The sequence below is a fragment of the Apus apus genome, chromosome 3 (genome assembly GCF_020740795.1).
Source record: "Apus apus isolate bApuApu2 chromosome 3, bApuApu2.pri.cur, whole genome shotgun sequence".
Classification (NCBI taxonomy): domain Eukaryota; kingdom Metazoa; phylum Chordata; class Aves; order Apodiformes; family Apodidae; genus Apus; species Apus apus.
Window position 1 is genome coordinate 40,919,977 of NC_067284.1, and position 18,735 is coordinate 40,938,711.

An 18,735-nucleotide genomic window follows, 5' to 3' on the forward strand; every position below is an offset into this window, starting at 1 on the left:
TGTTAAGATCAAAATGTCAATCAGTTGGAAAAACTAAAGGCAGCTGAGTACATATGGGACATCTTGTAGCGTCACGCACTTTGTGACTGTTCTGGTTGAATTGTACTAGCTCTGGAGCTGTTCCTGCCTATTTTCCCCACAGGTAACTCTGATACTCATGGCAATCTGTCTTGGGGAATGAGACAGGACAAAAATTGATTCCCTGGACAAAAAATTCATTTGCAGAAGTTTCTGTATCCTGAAATGATAGGGGATAGGTGTGGGGATAGGTGAGCATTACATCTCTTATGCAAGAGAAAGAAGAGGAAAAGGGAAGGACTATGGCAGTACTGGCTTGAGCAATTTTAGTTCTTTTATAATGCTGCATCTTTAGGCACTTTTTCGGAGCACTGAATTAAAAGTTTAGTTTAAAAAAAGGAAAAAAAAAAGAACTCTTCTGTGTGGTGTTCCCAGATTTGTATTAAATTAAAAGATTCAGATGTGAATTTATGAGAAAATAAGCTTTGGCAAAGCACAGCAAATGTCAGGCTGGCAGGGCAGGGCAGGATTTAGCTTCCTGAAATCTTTTGAGAATTTGTACGTTAATATCTAAAGCTGAGCTTGCAGGTCTGGCACGTGGTAGCAGAGCAGAATAAATCTTTCTTGTACAATATGCAAAATTATTGGAAAGCTTCAGTTAGTAAATTAGAAAATATGCTGTGGCCAAATGATCAGTTTCATGTGATCTTGGTCTCTGTAGCCAGGGATAGGGAATGCTCCATAGGCATAAAGTCTACCACTTGGTAGCCTATAATCAGTTCTGCACTGAGGCAGAATGCCTCATTGTTGGGAGAGCTCCTAAGCTGGTTTTCAGTGAAATCAAGCAAGGGACACTGCTCCTACCATCTGGCATATCAGTTCCATCCATGACCTAAGACAGTTTCCACAGAGCCTCTTCCTGCCTTTCAGCTGAGATCTGACTCCAGGCTAACCTTCTGGTTGAAAATGCTCACATATTAAATGCAGGTGCCAATTTTTTTGTATTTGTAAAGCTGGACCTGTAAGTGCTCTAGAGTAATTTAACATCCCTGAATCTTCCTGCAGGAGAGATGTGCATTTATGCTTCCACAAGTAGCAAATAAACCCTTATTTTCACAAGTGTAGCACTGCCCTAAACAATCTGTTGTCATTTATTATGGCCTGGTTTAATGCAGATTTTTAATTGACATGATTTCTCTATGTGATTTCAGCAAAGGAAGGAGGGAGAAAGAAAGTACAGGATTACTATTATCAGCCTGTCCCAAGGCTGTTGTTTTAAATTTAGGATTATAATTGTTATTTAACAGAATTGTCCTTGACACACATGGCCTCAAAGAAGAGGTCTGAAAGCAATGGCAGAGCAGGGTTGTCAGCTGACAGCCTGAAGCAGTATCTTTGAAAAGGTCTGAAATGGTCACTTTTTGTCTAGAAGATGACCTCTGGCATTCCCAGCGCTGCTCTGTCTTGTGGAGGAGGGGAGGAAGGACAGCAGAGAGGAAGGCAATATCTTTCTGTTACATGAAGTCAGGCTGCTTGTGGTGGCCCTTAAAGAAGCACTCTTCCAGAGCAGGCATGGAAGGTGGTGGTTGGTAAAGGGAGCTATTGGACCTGCTGGAGTGGCAGTGGTCCTTTACCAGGCCTGAGAGCTGTGTGTGTTGTCCTCGAAGTGTGCTTGGGGAGGGACAGGTGGTCTTCTGGCTGTGCACTTGGGCCACCTCCAGAAAGGGCAGTTTGGGTTAAGTCTGGCTGATAGTGGTGGTACAGAGCATGAGGTGTCCTTGAGTCAATCTGCTGCCCTGATTTCTGATGTGGATGTCCTCTGCTCTTAGTGCAGAGCTGCTGTGCGCTGTTTCCTGAGGCACTTTCTTAAAGGGGTATTTATTTTTATGCTAAACATGTTTTTGTAGTGATATGCTTAGTTGTAAAAGTTCTCTGCTATTATTTGTGCAAAATGACATGTGACAGTAGCTACAGGTGCATACAGTAATTTATAGTCATAGAAGATTGTATCGTAATAACCTCAAAACCTCTCCTTGGTGTTCTGCCTGCCCACTTTAGCTTTATTCTTCCATTATTATCCATACCGAGTTTAAACCAGCTAGTTTGATGCAAAAAAAGTTTCTGCCAGACTCTGAAAGCTACCCTGAGCTTAATTCTCACCCTAAAAATTCCTGCTGTAGGAGGTTTACTTCACTTGGTTTCAGAGTTATATGCTTAATGGAAAAATGTCTTACTTGAATTTATATATAACACAATAAATTCCTTTACTAAAAATTAATTATTTTTAATATGTTTTGATCATAAGCATAAAGGTAGCTGTAGAGATCAACTGGTTAGACATGGAATTGACATGACATGCAACACTGTTATATAAAAAATGAATTATATCCATTTAAAATATAACACGTTTCTTACAGTAACTATATCACTACCACCCAGAAAACAGGGCCACTGTCATTTCTGTATTGACTGTTTCATAGTTCTAATGCATACAGCATAAGTTTAATTAAGCATTTAATTAAGTATGTTTAATATTGAGAATGTTCTCAAGTCGGTATTTGTTGTTGCTTCTTGCTAAATCAACATTATAATCCTGCTTTCGTTTCCCTACAGATGATGAAACATGCCTGGGATAATTATAAGCGTTACGCATGGGGATTAAATGAACTGAAACCCATATCTAAGCAAGGACATTCAAGCAATTTATTTGGTAAGTAGAGTGTATTTTTGTGCTTAGTGACGTTAGCATAAAACAGTAGATCAGCTGAAAGGCTTATAGGTGATAAACACGTGTTCTTTCTACCCTATGTCATGCAGTGTGGTGTTTCTTGCCTATATATAGAAAATAAAAGTAGATCAAGGTGACGCTTTCTGTGCCTTCTGAATGAGAATAAATGAAGTATGTCATTGCTGTGTGGTAAAGATGTCGTTTTGTTGCATTAAATACTGCCCTGCCTTAAATTTTTCCTATGAGGTGGAACTCATTGATGTCACATTCAATAAGCAGGAAACAAAAACTACAAGGGGGAAAAAAAAATCCTCTACAAGAAACAAAAACTACTCTCTATGGTCATGAAGGTATAAGCTGAAGCTGCCTACAGTTCTCAGGAATTTATTTCCACTACTTAGAAAAACTTGGCTTTTTCTTTCATGAATATGACCATTAATTGCAACTCTAAATGTTGCAGAGGAGAGGCTTAAATAGCTCCCAAGTTGTTAGCAGTGTAGAACAAATACAAGGCTGAAAAGTTGTAGTAGGAGAGGCAGACTACAGAAATTCAGTCTAATGAGGCAAGACTTTTTCAATGTCCCGGTGGGACATACGGCTGCTGGATAAATAGCAGCTGAAGTGCAACAACATTCTGAGGAAGCACTCCTATGAACTCTCATCATCTTCAGTTTCACAGAAAAATGAAAAATTAAGCTATTTGATAGCAGTCTTTGTATTCAAATAGCTTCTGTTTTCCAAACAGAAAGCTGCAAAATGAATTAATTTCTATAGTTGAGACAAAATCAATACATTATTTTGATTTTAACAGGAACTTATTTTATTGAATGCTTGGAAAAGTTAGTTTGAGGTGGAAACAGTTCCTAAAGCAGCCTAAATAGAGCACTTATCAAATCTTCAACTATATTTAGAAGTTGCTAAGAGACAGCAGTTGTGATTACAAAAATACTTTTGAAAATAAAACATCTACGTTGATCTTGCCTGCACTGCATGTCTACCCAAGGTAACACTGAAAATATTACTAGGTAATTATTATATAGTTAGTTACTGGACTTTTAATATTTATTGGGTGCTTAAAACAAAAGAAATTTGTGTGAACTTCAGGATTAACTTGGGCTTCTCTTCTCTTCTGTTTTTTTGAAAACCAAATTTTTAGAATTATTTTCATTCAGATGGCTGATAGTTGTGGAATTTCATATCCTAGTTGAAGAACTGTTGAATGCAATCCTGTTTTCTTGGAGGAGAACAATGGCACACAATGTCTTAAAAATTAAACTAGTTTCATTGGAATCAGAAATGGTATAAAAATTGAAGTTTTTTCTTCTCACATGTGCACACTAAAAAAATAATTCTTGTTTAGAAAAAGGCTGAAACATATATAAACTGAAATATTTCTGTTTCAAGCCAAAGACACATACTTGCCGCTGACCATTGTAAAGTCTTTTCAGCACATCCATGTAATGTTTTTATTTCCTTTAATTTGCCATTTTAGATTTTTAACATGTCTTGGCAGGTATCTAACATTATTGTGAGTTTTTTTATAGTTTACTACAAATAATTCAGTTACAGTAACAACTATTTGAAAAGGCAGAACTGGAAAGCCATCAGTTGTTGCCTCCATATCATTCTTAGTTTAGTTTCATGAAGTGTACAACTATTTCTGGACTAATCAAGTAATTGGAATAGTTAAACAGGTGTTGGCACCCTACCTGTGCATCAGCAAAGCAAGGCATATCTCCTACACTGGTTTGACTCTTGATACACGTTATAATCATTGTCTACCTATACCTGGTAGAATGTAGGCCCTGAGTAAGTGCTGTTAACTTTTACTGCTTTAGCCTTTAAAGTTTCAGATTATGATTAACGGCTTTTACTAAAATAGAGCTTTATCCATTTACTCTCCTAGTGTGGAAGAAAATGGCAAAATCCCAATTTGGCCAATCTTTTTTATAGCACCGCACCACTGGCACCCCTCTCCCCTCCCCCCAGCCTGGAAGCTCTTCTGCTCCCAAGTCTTTAAAACTAATGAGCATTGCTGCACTGGTGGAGAGGTCTTTCTAAAAGTGTTTTCTATGCTTGAGTGAGTGTTACTAAAGGGCTTTTTTAATTATCAGTAACTGTATTTCATGTGCAGTATTGCAAGTTTAATAATATTATAACTTGTGGGCATAGTATAATTAGTCTCTGCAAGTGAAAAGGACTTTTTCTGTAGGGGGAAAGGGAGGCATTTAATAAAAACAAGCTACAAAGCCAAAGTACTATAATTTAGGAAGAGCCTGTTACTCCCACTTTGAACTGATTTTTGTAGTTTCTTGTGCAGAGTATTGAGGTGTATATTCAAAACTGTCTTGCAGTCTATGCCAATGTGTTTTTTTTTTAAACTGCTTAGTATTGTAGCTCTAGAAAATGAGCTGTACATGTATTTAAACTACATGTTAATATAAATGGAAAAGCTTCAACATCATCTCCCTCCCATCTTGTTTCTTTTCACTGTTGCTGCTGGATTCCTTAGAATTTTTTAGACATCTGTCCAACCAAATTAATAGAACTCACCTGAAGGATAACTGGGGCAGATACATGGATGAGTGACTCAACATAGCATTTGTGAGAGGAGGTCATGCTGCACGACTGCTGTTTTTCCAAGTATGTTGGCCAGTATGAAGACAGGGAAGTTAATTGTCCTTTTAGATTTCCAAAAAGCGTTTTTGGGGTTACTCCTGGCCTCTGGCAGGGATCCAGTACTGCTGAGGCCATGCTCTCAAATAACTTGTCACACAGCACTGGAAAAATCAAGTGACCAGAGTGACTGGCAGCACTCAAGTCTCTCGAGGTAGCTACAGCCATGGCAAACTGCAGGCAGTTCCATGAACCCAGAAGGATTCCCTGACAGATAATTGCTCTTTAAAATGGTAAATGTGGTCTAACATACCTAAATTTCATCTGGCATATGGTGATATGGGAGATATGATTCAAGTTAATATGGAGAAGTGGCAGGACTTGGACTCAAAATAAGTAGTAAAGGTTTAAAACTTCTCAGTATAATGTATGGAGGCCCATAAAAAGTGGCCTGGATGTGATGAATAAGCATTTATTATTCCCTGTGGGTAACAATACCCTTTGTAAGAGGTGGAAATGCCAAATCAGAAGGTGGCATGTTCAAACAAGCAAAAGAAGATGGTTCATAATGAACCGTGTAGTTGAGCTGCATGAGTGCCGGAAGTGAGGTGGTTGCCAAAGGCTTCCATGGAAAGCAGAGAGATGGAGCAATGGAGGAAAAATTCATCAAAGCTTCATTAAATACAAAGGTTGCCAGAGCTGTCTGTAAAATGCACAGATATACAAAATGCTAGGCATTATAAGAGGATTCGAGAAACACTACAGCATTGTTTCATGCTACACATATGAGAAGTTAGATCTGTAAAACTTTGTAAGTATTGTTTATTTTCCTGTTCTTACCAGCTGGTGATAGTGACTGAAATAAAAAAATGTTAGTGTTGCTGGAGCTTTGCCAGTACTTGAGTAGGATTTTCATGTTTTGGCACAGGACACTAATAATTAATCACTCTTGACACTTTAAATTGCTAATGATATTGGATAGGAACCTTTTCAGTGAACTTTAAATGAAGGTAAACGGTGTTTTAAAATCTGAGTCAGCTTTTGAAACAGTGCTCTAAGAAACCTGCAGCTTTCATCAGAATTTGAGTTTTTCCAAACCTATATGTATGCTTGAATATGTTGAAAGTAATGTCATTCAAAGTTGTTATTGTACAATGTATGTGCATATAGAGCTGAAAAAAAAAGGGATGCTGGACTGATTTTTAATTTGCATATTTAATGTTAGAAAGTGTCTGGTTCATTGCCCGTGTTAAGAAAAGTAACTGTTCTTAATGGCCAAATCAGGAAAAAAATTGTGGCACATTTCTGTATGTTTGGCTGGAATTTTGAGTCTGGAATGACCAGTGGGAGGAAGATTTCATAGAATACATCTGCTTTGACTGAGCTTCTTCAATTTGCCATAACTGGAAGGTGATGAGTTTGCCTTAGTGGCTGAAAATAATGGAGAGTCCAAGATCAGCGTGGGGCTGAGTGCAATTCAAATATGACTATGTATAAAATGTTCTTTTTCTTTTCCACAGTAGTACAAAGTAGCACTAAAAAAGCAATTCTTATGACAATAATAGAGGAAACATAATTTTTAACATTAGCACTTATTTTAAGGGATATCCATTATTATGTCTATGTGCTGAATTTCCTTCATATTAAACAATTACAAATATGAATGTACTATATTAATTTTCATCATTCATATCAGAAACAGAAAACTAACTGTTTTTCTGGAAGAAAAAAACCCAGCATTCTACTTATCTCCTACAGTCATAGAAGAACAAGAAATCATAGTTTCTGGCACTTCTTGGATGGTGAACTGTTAAAAGGCAAGTGAGCTGGTGTATAGCATGACCTGAGGCCACTTCATAGTTTATCTTTCCTTATCTTCCATTTTTGTAGTATTCTTTGCCACAGTTTCCTTCCAGACAGAACATGAGGCATAGTCAGAAAAAGAAAAGCAGTTGAATTCAAGAAGAGTAAGGAGCCTGGTTTCCATCATGTTATACAAGACAGTGCATTAGAATACACCTGACACCTTCTTCCATGTAATGTTCTGTATGATATGCGTGCAATTCACAAATCTTCATCGCTTTCACAGATATGCGTGTGTGTGTGTGTATTTGTGTATATATACCTATCTTCAAATATAATTGATGATTAGGAATGTGATTATTCCAGAGAACCAAACCCCAAACTTGGTACACAAGGGAGGGGAGGAAAGTTGTAAACAAACTCTTAAGTGCATCTCCATGCATTGATTCTGGCATCCTGGCTGTATTCTATTTCAGACTCATTTGGCAAAAATATAAGCCATGTCTAAAAGCCTGGACTAAACAAAAGCTTCTTTTGGCCCACCCTGCAAACAGTTTGGCCATAAGCCAGTTGTGGTTCTTAAACCATATGGCCACATAAGCTCAGTCACAGAGTTGTGCTAAAAAGCTTGTCATCCGTGGCAGTTCTCCTTGCAGTGACACCTTGGAAACTCATAAAAAGTTACTCATCCTCTGATCACTTTTTTTATTCTGCACTGCCCCTCTGCCTCTGAGGTGCTACTCAGTTCTCTAATGTAATATTTTGTTCTTATTTGTGTGCACATACCTTTGCATTGTTAGATACTGAAAAGCACGCTGCTTAAATGGACCCACTGTGTACTACCCAGGAGTGATCTAGACTGCTCTGTGCTTTATATCACACAATTCTGAAATGATGGGTAATCAGCCCACAGATCTTGTTAGCAGTAGGTTCTTTAATTTTCTTCCAGATTGTTGATAAACATTTCAAGTGTTAAACTGGAAAGCAAGCTCTGTAGATGAGGCTAGATAGACTCCCCAAAATTTTATGTTGACTGATTTCTTTTGCTTTCTCTTCAGTTAAATACCATGTAGGCTATTAATCACTGACATGGAATAAATGATGCTGTTAGTAAAGAGAGAGAGAAAAAGAAGCAGGTTTAACAATGACATTAAAATGGAGCATATGTGAGTACTTGGTCTGGTGGTTTTGGTAGATACCAATGTTTCACTTTGGTGGGCTTGTACATCTGTTCATTTTATCATCAAAATTACTCACTTCAAGCTTATGTTTTATGAATTTCAAGTGCATTTTCTCTGTCTTGGGATATATACCAATTTTTTGTATTATCTGCAAAATACATCTGCAATTACCTGAAATGCATGAATTTGCGCCAAGTAGCGCCTGTGATCTCTTCCTTCTGCCTAGAGCAGCTATGAAACTCTGCCATGGTGACTGCAACTTTGCGGGCACTTTTTGTAACCCAGTGTTAATCAAACTTGTAACAGTACATTAGATGTATAACAAAATAATCTTCCTGTCCAAACATTCCTGTGTCGTGTGAGTGTGTGTTGTAATTGCCTAGCAATAATCTTTGCCTCTTGTAGACCATGGCTGCTATGTAATTTCTTGGGAATGTTGTGTGGGAACTAACATGAATGATAACTGTATTTAAGAACTTATGTGGTGTGCTTTCAGAAGTGTAGCATATATAGACTTGCAAAAAAATTGATCTTAGTCTGTAATAATAAATGTTAATTTTACTTCTTTGCATTCCTTTTTCTTTTTTTTTCTTCTTTTTAATTTCCTCCTCTTGTTTGTCTGATGGGTTACAAATGAGCTGTTCAGCTACACGATTTCCCTAACAATCTTAAGTTTGGATTATTATGTTAGCTAACAATGTAAACTGCAGTTACTCACAAGTCACGATTCTGGCCTCTAAACTGATAACTGTTCAAAACAAATTTGACTATTTAATTGTCACCTTAATTGCTTTATTCTGTTTTCTGGATCCTTCAGAATAATAGAAGTTGTTTCAAATGAAGTAAGGTCTAGTTGAGGTTCTCTGATTTTCTTCTGTCTGCCTGCAGGACAAGGTTAATGCTCTAAGCAGGCCATATCAGCCAGATTCAGAAAATAAATCATAGAAGTGGGTGACTCCCAAGGGTGATTTCTCAATAAGGTTGAATTCTCCTCTTTTTCTTCTGACTCAGTATTGAGTTATACCTCAAGTACTAATCCTTAAGATCAAAAGCTCAACTGTTTGGAGGTAGTGTTAGCTGTATTAGAAGAGGATTATCACAAAGAATGTCATTGCACAGTGTGCCTATCACAATCCACTAAAAAAAACCTGGTTATAGATGATTTTTCCATAGAGCTCAGTTGTAAAAGTTCACCAGGAGCTGCTTTTGCTGTATGGAGTTACTAAACATCAGCCGAGCCTTTGCAGTCGTGTTCCTAAGCGCATGTCCTCCAGCAGTTTTCTACTATCACTCTCACTTTCTCATGAGCTCAAGAAAAATACTAGTTACTTGCAGGTTTAGAGGAATGCTTTTCCTTCAATATGAGTGAAGGGCAGCCAAGCTCCAAACAATCTGCAGTTTTATTAGTGGAATATCAGAGAGAAAACACATAGTTTACTTCCTTCAAAGTAGGAAAGGGACATTAAAAAAAGGATGGTATAAGCAATTAGCAGCTACTAAAAAAGAGAAGGTGTCTGGTTCTGTTAAATGTACCAAGTAACTGTTACAATAATCTCAAATATTATTTTGTTTAGGATGATAGAAATGGGAAATTATTTTTTACCTGGAAGTGTAACTTTACAAAGTGGTGTCAGTCCTGCTATATGAAAGTCTCCAATCACATCCCCATTTCACGAGGAAGTAGAGAACTGATGGTAGTAAAGACAAGACCGAAATCGTGGATTTCCTTTTTAAATATTAGTAATTTAGTTCTGATACTTGATAAGTCTACAAAACTCAGTTTGCTTTTTCATCTCAGAGGCAAGATGATAACCAAGTTCTGTACAGTTGTAGCTACTGTCTTGCTATTTGCCCAATGCAATCCATTCCTGAATAAAGTAGTCAAATATCCACCTGAGTCAATTAGCCCTGCTGGAGGTGGAAGAGATTGGACCTAATGACTGTCTCAGTTCCTTGCAGCCTAAATTATTTTGCAACTCTAAATGTTTACTTCTGTATCTAGGGTTTTCTCTAAAGTACATGTTAACAGTAGTTACCAATCATAATGAAGATTGCTGGAGCCAAGGTCATAAATATAAAATTGAGCGAAGTGGCCAAAATCGAATTTTTTACATGATTGAAATTGAATGGAGGTCATTGTAAATTTGAAGGAAGCACAGGGAAGTCATTTGAGTGGCTTGGTTTTCTCCCTCACCCTCCACATTACCTTTTAGTACAGGATCATGAACATTAGATCCAGGCCAACATGAGCATACTGATGCTAATTTCATCTTGAAGTGTTAGGTGAAGGATAACTCTTACCTGTTTCTATAACAGTGGTAGAAAGGTCCTGCTTTTGCAAACAACCAGGAATTGCTCTGAAAACTGGTATCTGCCAGATTCCAGTGAGCTGAGAATTTCATGTTTGTGCAAGTTTGCCTTTTCTATCTTGTGCAGATTATATGGTGATGCCCAGCATCAGAAAATTTTTTTTTTTGAGAGAGGGGGCTTCTTAAGGGCTTTCTTATCTGAAGTGTTACGAGAATGTATCAGCTTCTTAAAGCTTTATGTATATTCTTAAGTGTAAAAACAAAAAGCAACTTTTTTTTTTTTCACTCCAAACTGGAAGAAACAGTAATTCTCAATTTTATTGCCTTTTATGAATTACATTTTACAGTGAACTGTTCCATCAGTGTTTAAAAGTGCAAAATCATGGCTGAAAATGCACTGCATCATAACTGTTCTTCAAATCTTCATTAGTGAAAGAAATACTTAAATATTAGCGTGTTATGGCCTGAGAATCAAAGTTGGAAAGTAAATCACTGGCTCTTCATGTATTTCAGGTAACATTCAAGGAGCAACAATAGTGGATGCCCTTGATACACTGTATATCATGGAAATGAAAGAGGAGTTCAAGGAAGCCAAGGAATGGGTTGAAAAAAACTTAGATTTCAATGTGGTAAGTGGTATTGCTGATTAACATTTAATGTTCTGTTTAGTCTCCAGAGGCCAGTTGAGGACTTGGTTCTAATATTGCAAGCAAGATATAAGGCTACAGAATTCAGATGACTGATAGACAAGTCAGGCAGCAGAAACTTCATAAACTTGCTGCTGTGCTTATATGCAGTTTTTCAGTCTGAGACATTTAGGTAGATAGGAGGGAATGAGCTGAAGTGAGGGAAGGAAAATGGAATAGAGTATTTACCTTTGTAAAGTAAGCAACACTTTTCAGCTCTTTTGGATAGAAGAACTAGGACACTTCAGAATTAATTTTCAGTCAAATTAGGCTTGCATTTAGAGGAAGCTGCACACCATAAATCCCACTGCTTAAGTTCCTTTGTGTATTCTAGTAACGTTGCATCCCCTAAGTGATGCTTAACTGTTGGCATGAAGTGAGCTGCTTTAGTCTTACAAGGCACCAGCTCATCACAACTTAATATACAAATCATCCTATTGACGGTAGATACAAAGCTGAGAGCAAAGTTCATTATTAAAATTTTTATTCTAGAAGGGCCTTCAACAGGCAAGAACCTCTGTAGAACTTCAATTAAATTGAGAAATCTGGTGTTGTTTTGTTTTTTTCTTTTATGGACCAGAGTATTTATTATAATTGCTGGATATAGAGAGCTAATGGAGTACCTCTCCTGATCAGTGTGATAAAGTAGGGAGGCACTGCAGGCATGGTACACTGAGCACTTAAAAGCTCTTGTAGTTGACGTGCATAATGGCAGAAACACTTTCTGTAAACAAAGTACTCTTTCTAATATGTTATGCAAAAGTCAGGATTAATTAGCTTCTCTTACATGCTTAAGAATTAATTATAATTTTAAGAAGGAGGAGTTAATAAGAGTAGATGTTATATAGTTTATGTAAGCAGCAATTTAGGGTGCATTTATGTTTACATTAATAATGTAAATACAGGATATTAAACTGCTTCTGAGTAATGTTAGGTGTCTGAATGACATGCTACGTTTACCTTGTTTGTAAGATTTTTTATTTTTTATTTTCTGAAAGAATTTTGGTAATATTCAATTCCTGTCTTATTATCTTAGCATTATTAAGATGTTTAAAACTGTGAGAACAAAACGATAGAAAACAGCAAACTCCACTTCAAAGGAAGAACTGAGCTTCACTTGGAGTAACATCATAAAGCACTGTAGAGTGATTTACATTAATAACATAAAAATCTTTGGGTTTACATAAAACTTGCTATACTTCGTACTAGAAACTTCTAGATGGTATTTCCTACAATTCCAGCTCCTGTTGTTGTTTTATGTACTTTAAAAAATCATGTAGCACCTACTTATTTTTTCTCAGTAATGCTTAAAAGCTATGAAGTCTTTCAAAATGTCTGAAATTTTGTATTGCATTAGTCAGTCAATGCAGCAATCCAGCAGATTTACTGAAACTACTTTACAGGTAATACTGAGATGCATCAGGAACAGTATCTTGTTTCTGATATTCCTGTAAATAGCAACCTTTGAGTTTGATACCTCACAAAATTATCTGCATCATACTTCATAGTCATATGGAATTGAATTTTACATTGGCATCAGCAATGAGTAGATGAATTTTCTCAAAGTGGAACACAGGAATGAAAATAAATAACCACAACACCAACTTTAATAAATGATGTCAGCTTGTTTAGTGGCTGGAATGTTTGAAGCTACTCAGCTTGTACTCTTGTTTACTTTTCCACTTTATATATAAAGTTCTAGTTTCAAATGTTGCTTTGTATTTTTATCTTACAGTTTAAAGTTGGAAACAGCTTAACACAACAGCAGGGCCTTCTCTTTTAAGCTTAAGCATTTATCATGTATCAGACCTTAATTGACATTTTCTGCATTAATGTTTTGTAGACTCTTAATTCTGGTTTAGAAATCTTTCTCCCATGAAAGTGACTGAGCTTTTAATAAGTGACATGCTGACGTATTCCTCAGTGTAATTTCTTAAGAGTAGTATAAAACGTGATTCTGTTGGATGTTTCTGGTCATTTCCTGGGCAGTGGCTGCTTAATCAGCTCTTGGGGAAGCATATTTGGCCTCTATTTGTATAAACAGGATTATTTTTTTTCTCTAGATTTAATCTTATAACTAATATTTTTAGACCTTCAATTTTATTAAAGATGTTCTTTACAAAAATAGCTGTGACTGTATTTGATGGCAGAATCTTTTCTCTATAGAAATCTAGAAAATTGGGGAGAGACTTTTTACCAGGGTATGTAGCAAGAAGATGAGAGGTAATGGATTAAAACTAGAAAAGGGGAGATTTAGATTACATTAGGAGGAAATTCTTCAGTGTGAGGGTGGTGAGACACTGGAACAAGTTGCCCAGGGAAGTTGTGGAAGCCCCATCCCTGGAAGTGTTCAATGACAGGTTGGATGTGGCCCTGAGCAACCTGATGTAATGGGAGGTGTCCCTGCCCATGCAGGGGGGTTGGAACTAGATGATCTTTAAGGTTCCTTCCATCTCAAACCATTCTGTGATACTGTGATATTCTGTGTTGTTGCAGCTGGATAAAGCAAGTTTTCCTCTCTAGAAATTTATAATGCATCAGATACTTATTGTGCATGTTGAGCTATTTGGCCAGCACTCGATCATTCTCATCAACTGATCAAAAATTTTCCAAATGTTGCTTTATGAAGTAGGCACTAGTTTATCCACAGAAAAGGATTTTTGGAATACAGATGATTTAATGGGAAATGGCATCATTTCATGACACAATAGATTTTTGCTCCCTCAGTTCATTGAATTAATTGTTGAGATTACTCTTGTTTACCTTTCTGAAGAAGGTGAACTGTTTTGATTTTTAAAGAAAATTCTAGATAAGTAAATAGCAAAACTTGTGAATTTTGATAAGCTTGTGAATAGACATGTTTAGAAGCTTCCCCTTTTGGAGTATAACTTGCTTAGGCTATTTTTATTATTGCTGGAGCTGGTGGCCCTGTGGTTTTATAACCGAGATACCCACACTGCAATGGTTGGAGTTCTTTTTCTCTCATAACTACTTCTATTTGGTAACTTGCTGAAGTTTCAGCCAAACTGAGTAGTTCTTCAGAAACGAAGTTGCATTTTCCGATTCTGTCAGTATTTTAAGAGATTTAGACATACTTGTACCTTTGGAAAGAGAAGACATTTAGCAGTGGCTAAATCCATGATCTTTGCAGCATGGATGTGTGCTCTGTTTTCCATTAAGTCAATTCACCTCCGTGGGGTGTATCTTTCCTCTTCAGTCAATAGAGCTGAAGATTTGGTCTGACCTCCCCAGGCATGCTGCTCCCCACACACCCTTTTCCTTGTGCTCATGCTTGGGCCTGCCCAGGGCTGCCCTGGGCTGGGTTGTGTAACAACATGTTGCAGTGGAGGGAAAAAAGGGACAGTCTGTCACGGGATGTTAGGGAGCTTGGTTGTTTCCTAGCTACAGGCACGGACTGCTGCATGCTTCTGTTTTTATTTTTTCAGTATTTGCTTTAGGACCTGCACACACATGGAGCATTCAAAGCTTTCTGAAAGGGTTTCTGTACCACCGCCCAGCTCGTGCTTCACGCTGGGGAGGAAAGAGCTATCAGTCTCTGCAGCACAAGGGGTGAACCACAATGAATCCATACTTGGGAAGAGATATCGGAAGCAAGATGTTAATGAGATGAATGAAGGGATCAGGAGTTGTTAAGTAGTGGTGCAGGAGCTGATTCACTTGGCACAGCAGTGAAAGGCCAGGAGTTGTTAAGTACTGGAAGTGGTGATACTTTGCTTCTACACCTAGGCACACCCAGCTTCTCTAGGATGAGAGACTAACTGATGTGTCCCCCTCTTCTTCAGCCCTGTTAAGCTCCTTCTCCACAAAAGGACAGTCTCACCCATAACATCAGGCTGGATGGGGCTCTGAGGAACCTGATCTAGTTGTGATGTCCCTGCTCACTGCATGGGGGTTGGACCTTTAAAGGTCACTTCTAACCCAAATAATTCTGTTTCTTTGAGTCTACATCCTGGGAAAAGCCTTAGGCCTACATCGTGTTCTAAAGCACGCCTGGACATTGGCTGGAACAACAGAGCCCAAACCACATTATATAATAACCAAACCAGAAGGTGCTAACAATTAAATGGTAAGTGGGACAGTGCTTGAATTCATGCCCTGACCCACTCATCAGCCATCTAATTTTGCTCTTGAAGTTAGTTACTGAGTTGAGGAACTGCATAGACACAGAAGATTGGCAAGATGGCAAGGATACGTTCAGTCTTGTGTCCTGGCACCACTCTTAAGCAAAGCTGTTTACAGAGGTCAGTCAGTCACTATGTCTGATTTTGTAAGCCACCCTGAAGCTTGAAGGTGTACTTTGCAGTTCTGATTTCCCTCTTTGTACTTAGCTTTGCAAAATTCAGTATCCTTTAAAGCAGCTTTGTGTGCAGCTTCATGCAGTGTAGAAGTTTTGCATGTACTACATTTACTATTTTGGCAACTAGAGAAGAGTGAAAAAAGTATAGAAACTTGAAATTATGTTTCTGTCTAATGCCATGTATAGATTAGTACACCCCCTTTCCAGGATCCCACAATAGCAAATATTATTTGGATCTAATTATTAATGCTTCCAGGATTTATCTTGAGCTCGAATCTGTCTGTTGTGTGGTAGACAGACTTTTAGAATCCAGATGATTTATTTCAGACTTCAGCATTTACAAATTTAAATTCTACTACTCTCAAACTGTAGGTATTATGTTTAACAGTCTATAATCTAATGTTCTGTCTTGGAGGCAGATGGCTTTTTGGAGCTTCAATCTTGGTGCTTTTATTTTCCTAAGTGAGAAAATCAGAAAGTTTCCCAATATACCAATTTGCAACATAATAGTTTTCCTTTTTTTTTTTTTTTCCTTAAAAAAAAAAAAAAAAAAAAAGTGCGTGGGAGGTTTGAATAAATGGGTCTGTGAGGAAGCTCAAGAAAGCCAGCAGTTGAAAACGGTTCTTTACTTTGTGGGACTATTTGTTTCTTAGTTTGCCACATAACTTGCTAGTATACTGTAAATGCTGGACTTCAAAGTGACTTGATTTTGTTTTGATTATGAATAATAAATTATTTTTATGGGCTGAAAGAAGATTCTGCAAATTTATTATTAAATGCAGCTCTTTTGCTGCTACAGTTTATTATTGCCTTCAGTATCACTTTATTTTTATGTCTGTTTTAAGATCATTCAATTTGCCATGTGCAGACTTCAGGAAGGCCAAATAGCATGTTATGCAATAGAATCATAGAATCATTGATGTTGGAAAAGGCCTCTCAGATCAAGTCCAACTAGTAACACAACACCATCATTCTAACCAAACCATGTCCTGGTGTGCCATTTTAGTTCCCATTCAGAAGAGTCTTAGCTACGTGTTTCTTGGTGGAATCACAAGGAAGCAGGTTTATAACAAAAACTTACCACAACTGCCAAAATTTTTGTAGCAATTCAAGAGCCAGGCTTTAGCATTTCCAATAAAAAGTTTGCCAAAATGGTTTCACTTTCTCTGGGCACTGAGTATTTTAGCAAGCTGCTACTAAACTCCATTTATGGAATATGAATGAAACTTTTTTCCCCACAATTGCAAGTAATTAAAATGCTATTTAATTACAGTAGGTTAAAGTGAGCTATTGTAGTGCTCTCTGTTTCTCTGTCATACTTCCTAGGCTCCTTGAAAATGTTAACATTTGTTGTTGTTCCCAACCTTTGTGCTTCAGCAGAGGAATATTACTATTTAATAGTAATAATAATTACAAATCACTCTCATTTCACTTGAAATGTGGGCCCATTGTGTACATTGTTTAATCTAGAATTATATACATTATTCAGCATTGTTCCGTGTAGGGTCCCTGGCGTTCTCTTGCATACCTTGTTAACCTGCAGGAAATGGGCTATTTGCAGTGGTGTAATGTGGTGTGTAGGTGTGGGGGGAGCCACTATGTTCCTTGTACATAGGACCAGTAGATGGAAATGCAGAGGAGGTAACTGGAGTTTTATTACATTCTTGATGAGATGAAAACAGGAGAACTGAAGCAAACTAAGTTTTGGAAAGAATCTCTGCAATGAAGATGGCTGAAGCAAATTTGGTAGGATTTATGGCCTCATTGGGATCTTTATAAAAATTGAGAGTAAGCTCTTTATCAAGTATAAATTAAAGTGACTTGACTGCTGTGAATACATTAATCCACATAAAGAGCACACAGTATTTTTACCAATTGAATTATGAAAGGCATAGCAAGTACCAGTGCTGATGAGTGCCAGGTGGAAGCTGATACTAGATAAATAAAATTGGGCTGTATTTAAAATGTTGTATTTATAAGTGAGGTGACTTCCCATGAGAAAATATTGATGGAAATTGTTTTGGCCTTGGTCTATAAATTTGTGGAAAGAAAGACTTTCAGGAAAGAGAGGTGTTAAGGAAATGATTCACAAGGATGTGAATACCACTTTTTTTGGGATTCTGGAGGAGTTGAATAGGAGAAGGGTTTCAGGAGAGCCCAGCTGACAGTAGTTTTGTTGTCTGAACAGTGCTTTGAACATCAAATTCAACACAGCTGGTTGAAGCTTCAGCAGTTTATGAATTGTAGACGTAACCCTCTAGTTTATGGAAGGATGAGGGAAGTAAAGTGGTGAGCTGCAGCTGAGATTGGGTTGACGCTGTCATAGGTTTGCTAAAAATACAAATAGAGAATAACAAAAACTTTTTTGAAGATGGGATATATATATATTCTAAGATATGGTCATCCTCCCTTTCATTATGAGGAGTTAGTTTAATAGGTTTACTAGTTAAACCTGTCATATTCTGCGTTTTTTTGAAGTGTTTGAGCTACAGTTCTTCTCTTAAAAAATCCTTTATTTTAGCATTTCTTCTTGTCAAGACAAAAAGTAGTCACACATTTGGTTTGATCCTTTGATTGTAGAATTACTTATCTGCATAGCCTGAGGTTTGAGAAAAGAGCTGTCTCCACCATATGTAAATAGGTTCGCTTTGGTGCTATGTGTCTAGCCAGCAATGTAAAGGATGTTACATCTGTTTGTCAAAATAATTCTTTCTAATCAAGGAAACCAGATGAAATTCCATGAAGCTGTCACATTTTTGCTTTTGCAGTATATGCGGGGTACATATATTGCTTTTGCTTTTCTATTTCTAAGTGCAGTGAGCAGCAGTCACAAATTCTCTGGATTTCATGTACTACTTGGACTACCTCGTTTGTGATTCGCTTATCTGAAGATTGAATAGTGAATGATAAATTATTGATCAAATGTAAGATGAAAGACCAAGTTACTCAACTGTTTCAATTAGCATAGAAACCTTGAAAGTAAAACAAAAATGCATTGTTCCTGACATACGTATCACTTTTCCAAACATCTACATACTTTTGGAATTCTTTATAAAAGGGGGGCCTCCAAAATTAG

General features: G+C 37.2%; 1 protein-coding gene across 2 annotated transcripts in view; it reads left to right on the forward strand.

Annotated features, from left to right (window-relative positions):
* MAN1A1 (mannosidase alpha class 1A member 1) overlaps positions 1 to 18,735 on the forward strand; it is a 138,622-nt gene that overhangs the window by 35,439 nt on the left and 84,448 nt on the right. For both annotated transcript variants that reach the window (XM_051612973.1, XM_051612972.1), the window contains exons 2-3: positions 2,632 to 2,728; positions 11,169 to 11,284. In XM_051612973.1, coding sequence (XP_051468933.1) covers positions 2,632 to 2,728; positions 11,169 to 11,284 — 213 coding nt within the window. The remainder of the gene's footprint in view (positions 1 to 2,631; positions 2,729 to 11,168; positions 11,285 to 18,735) is intronic.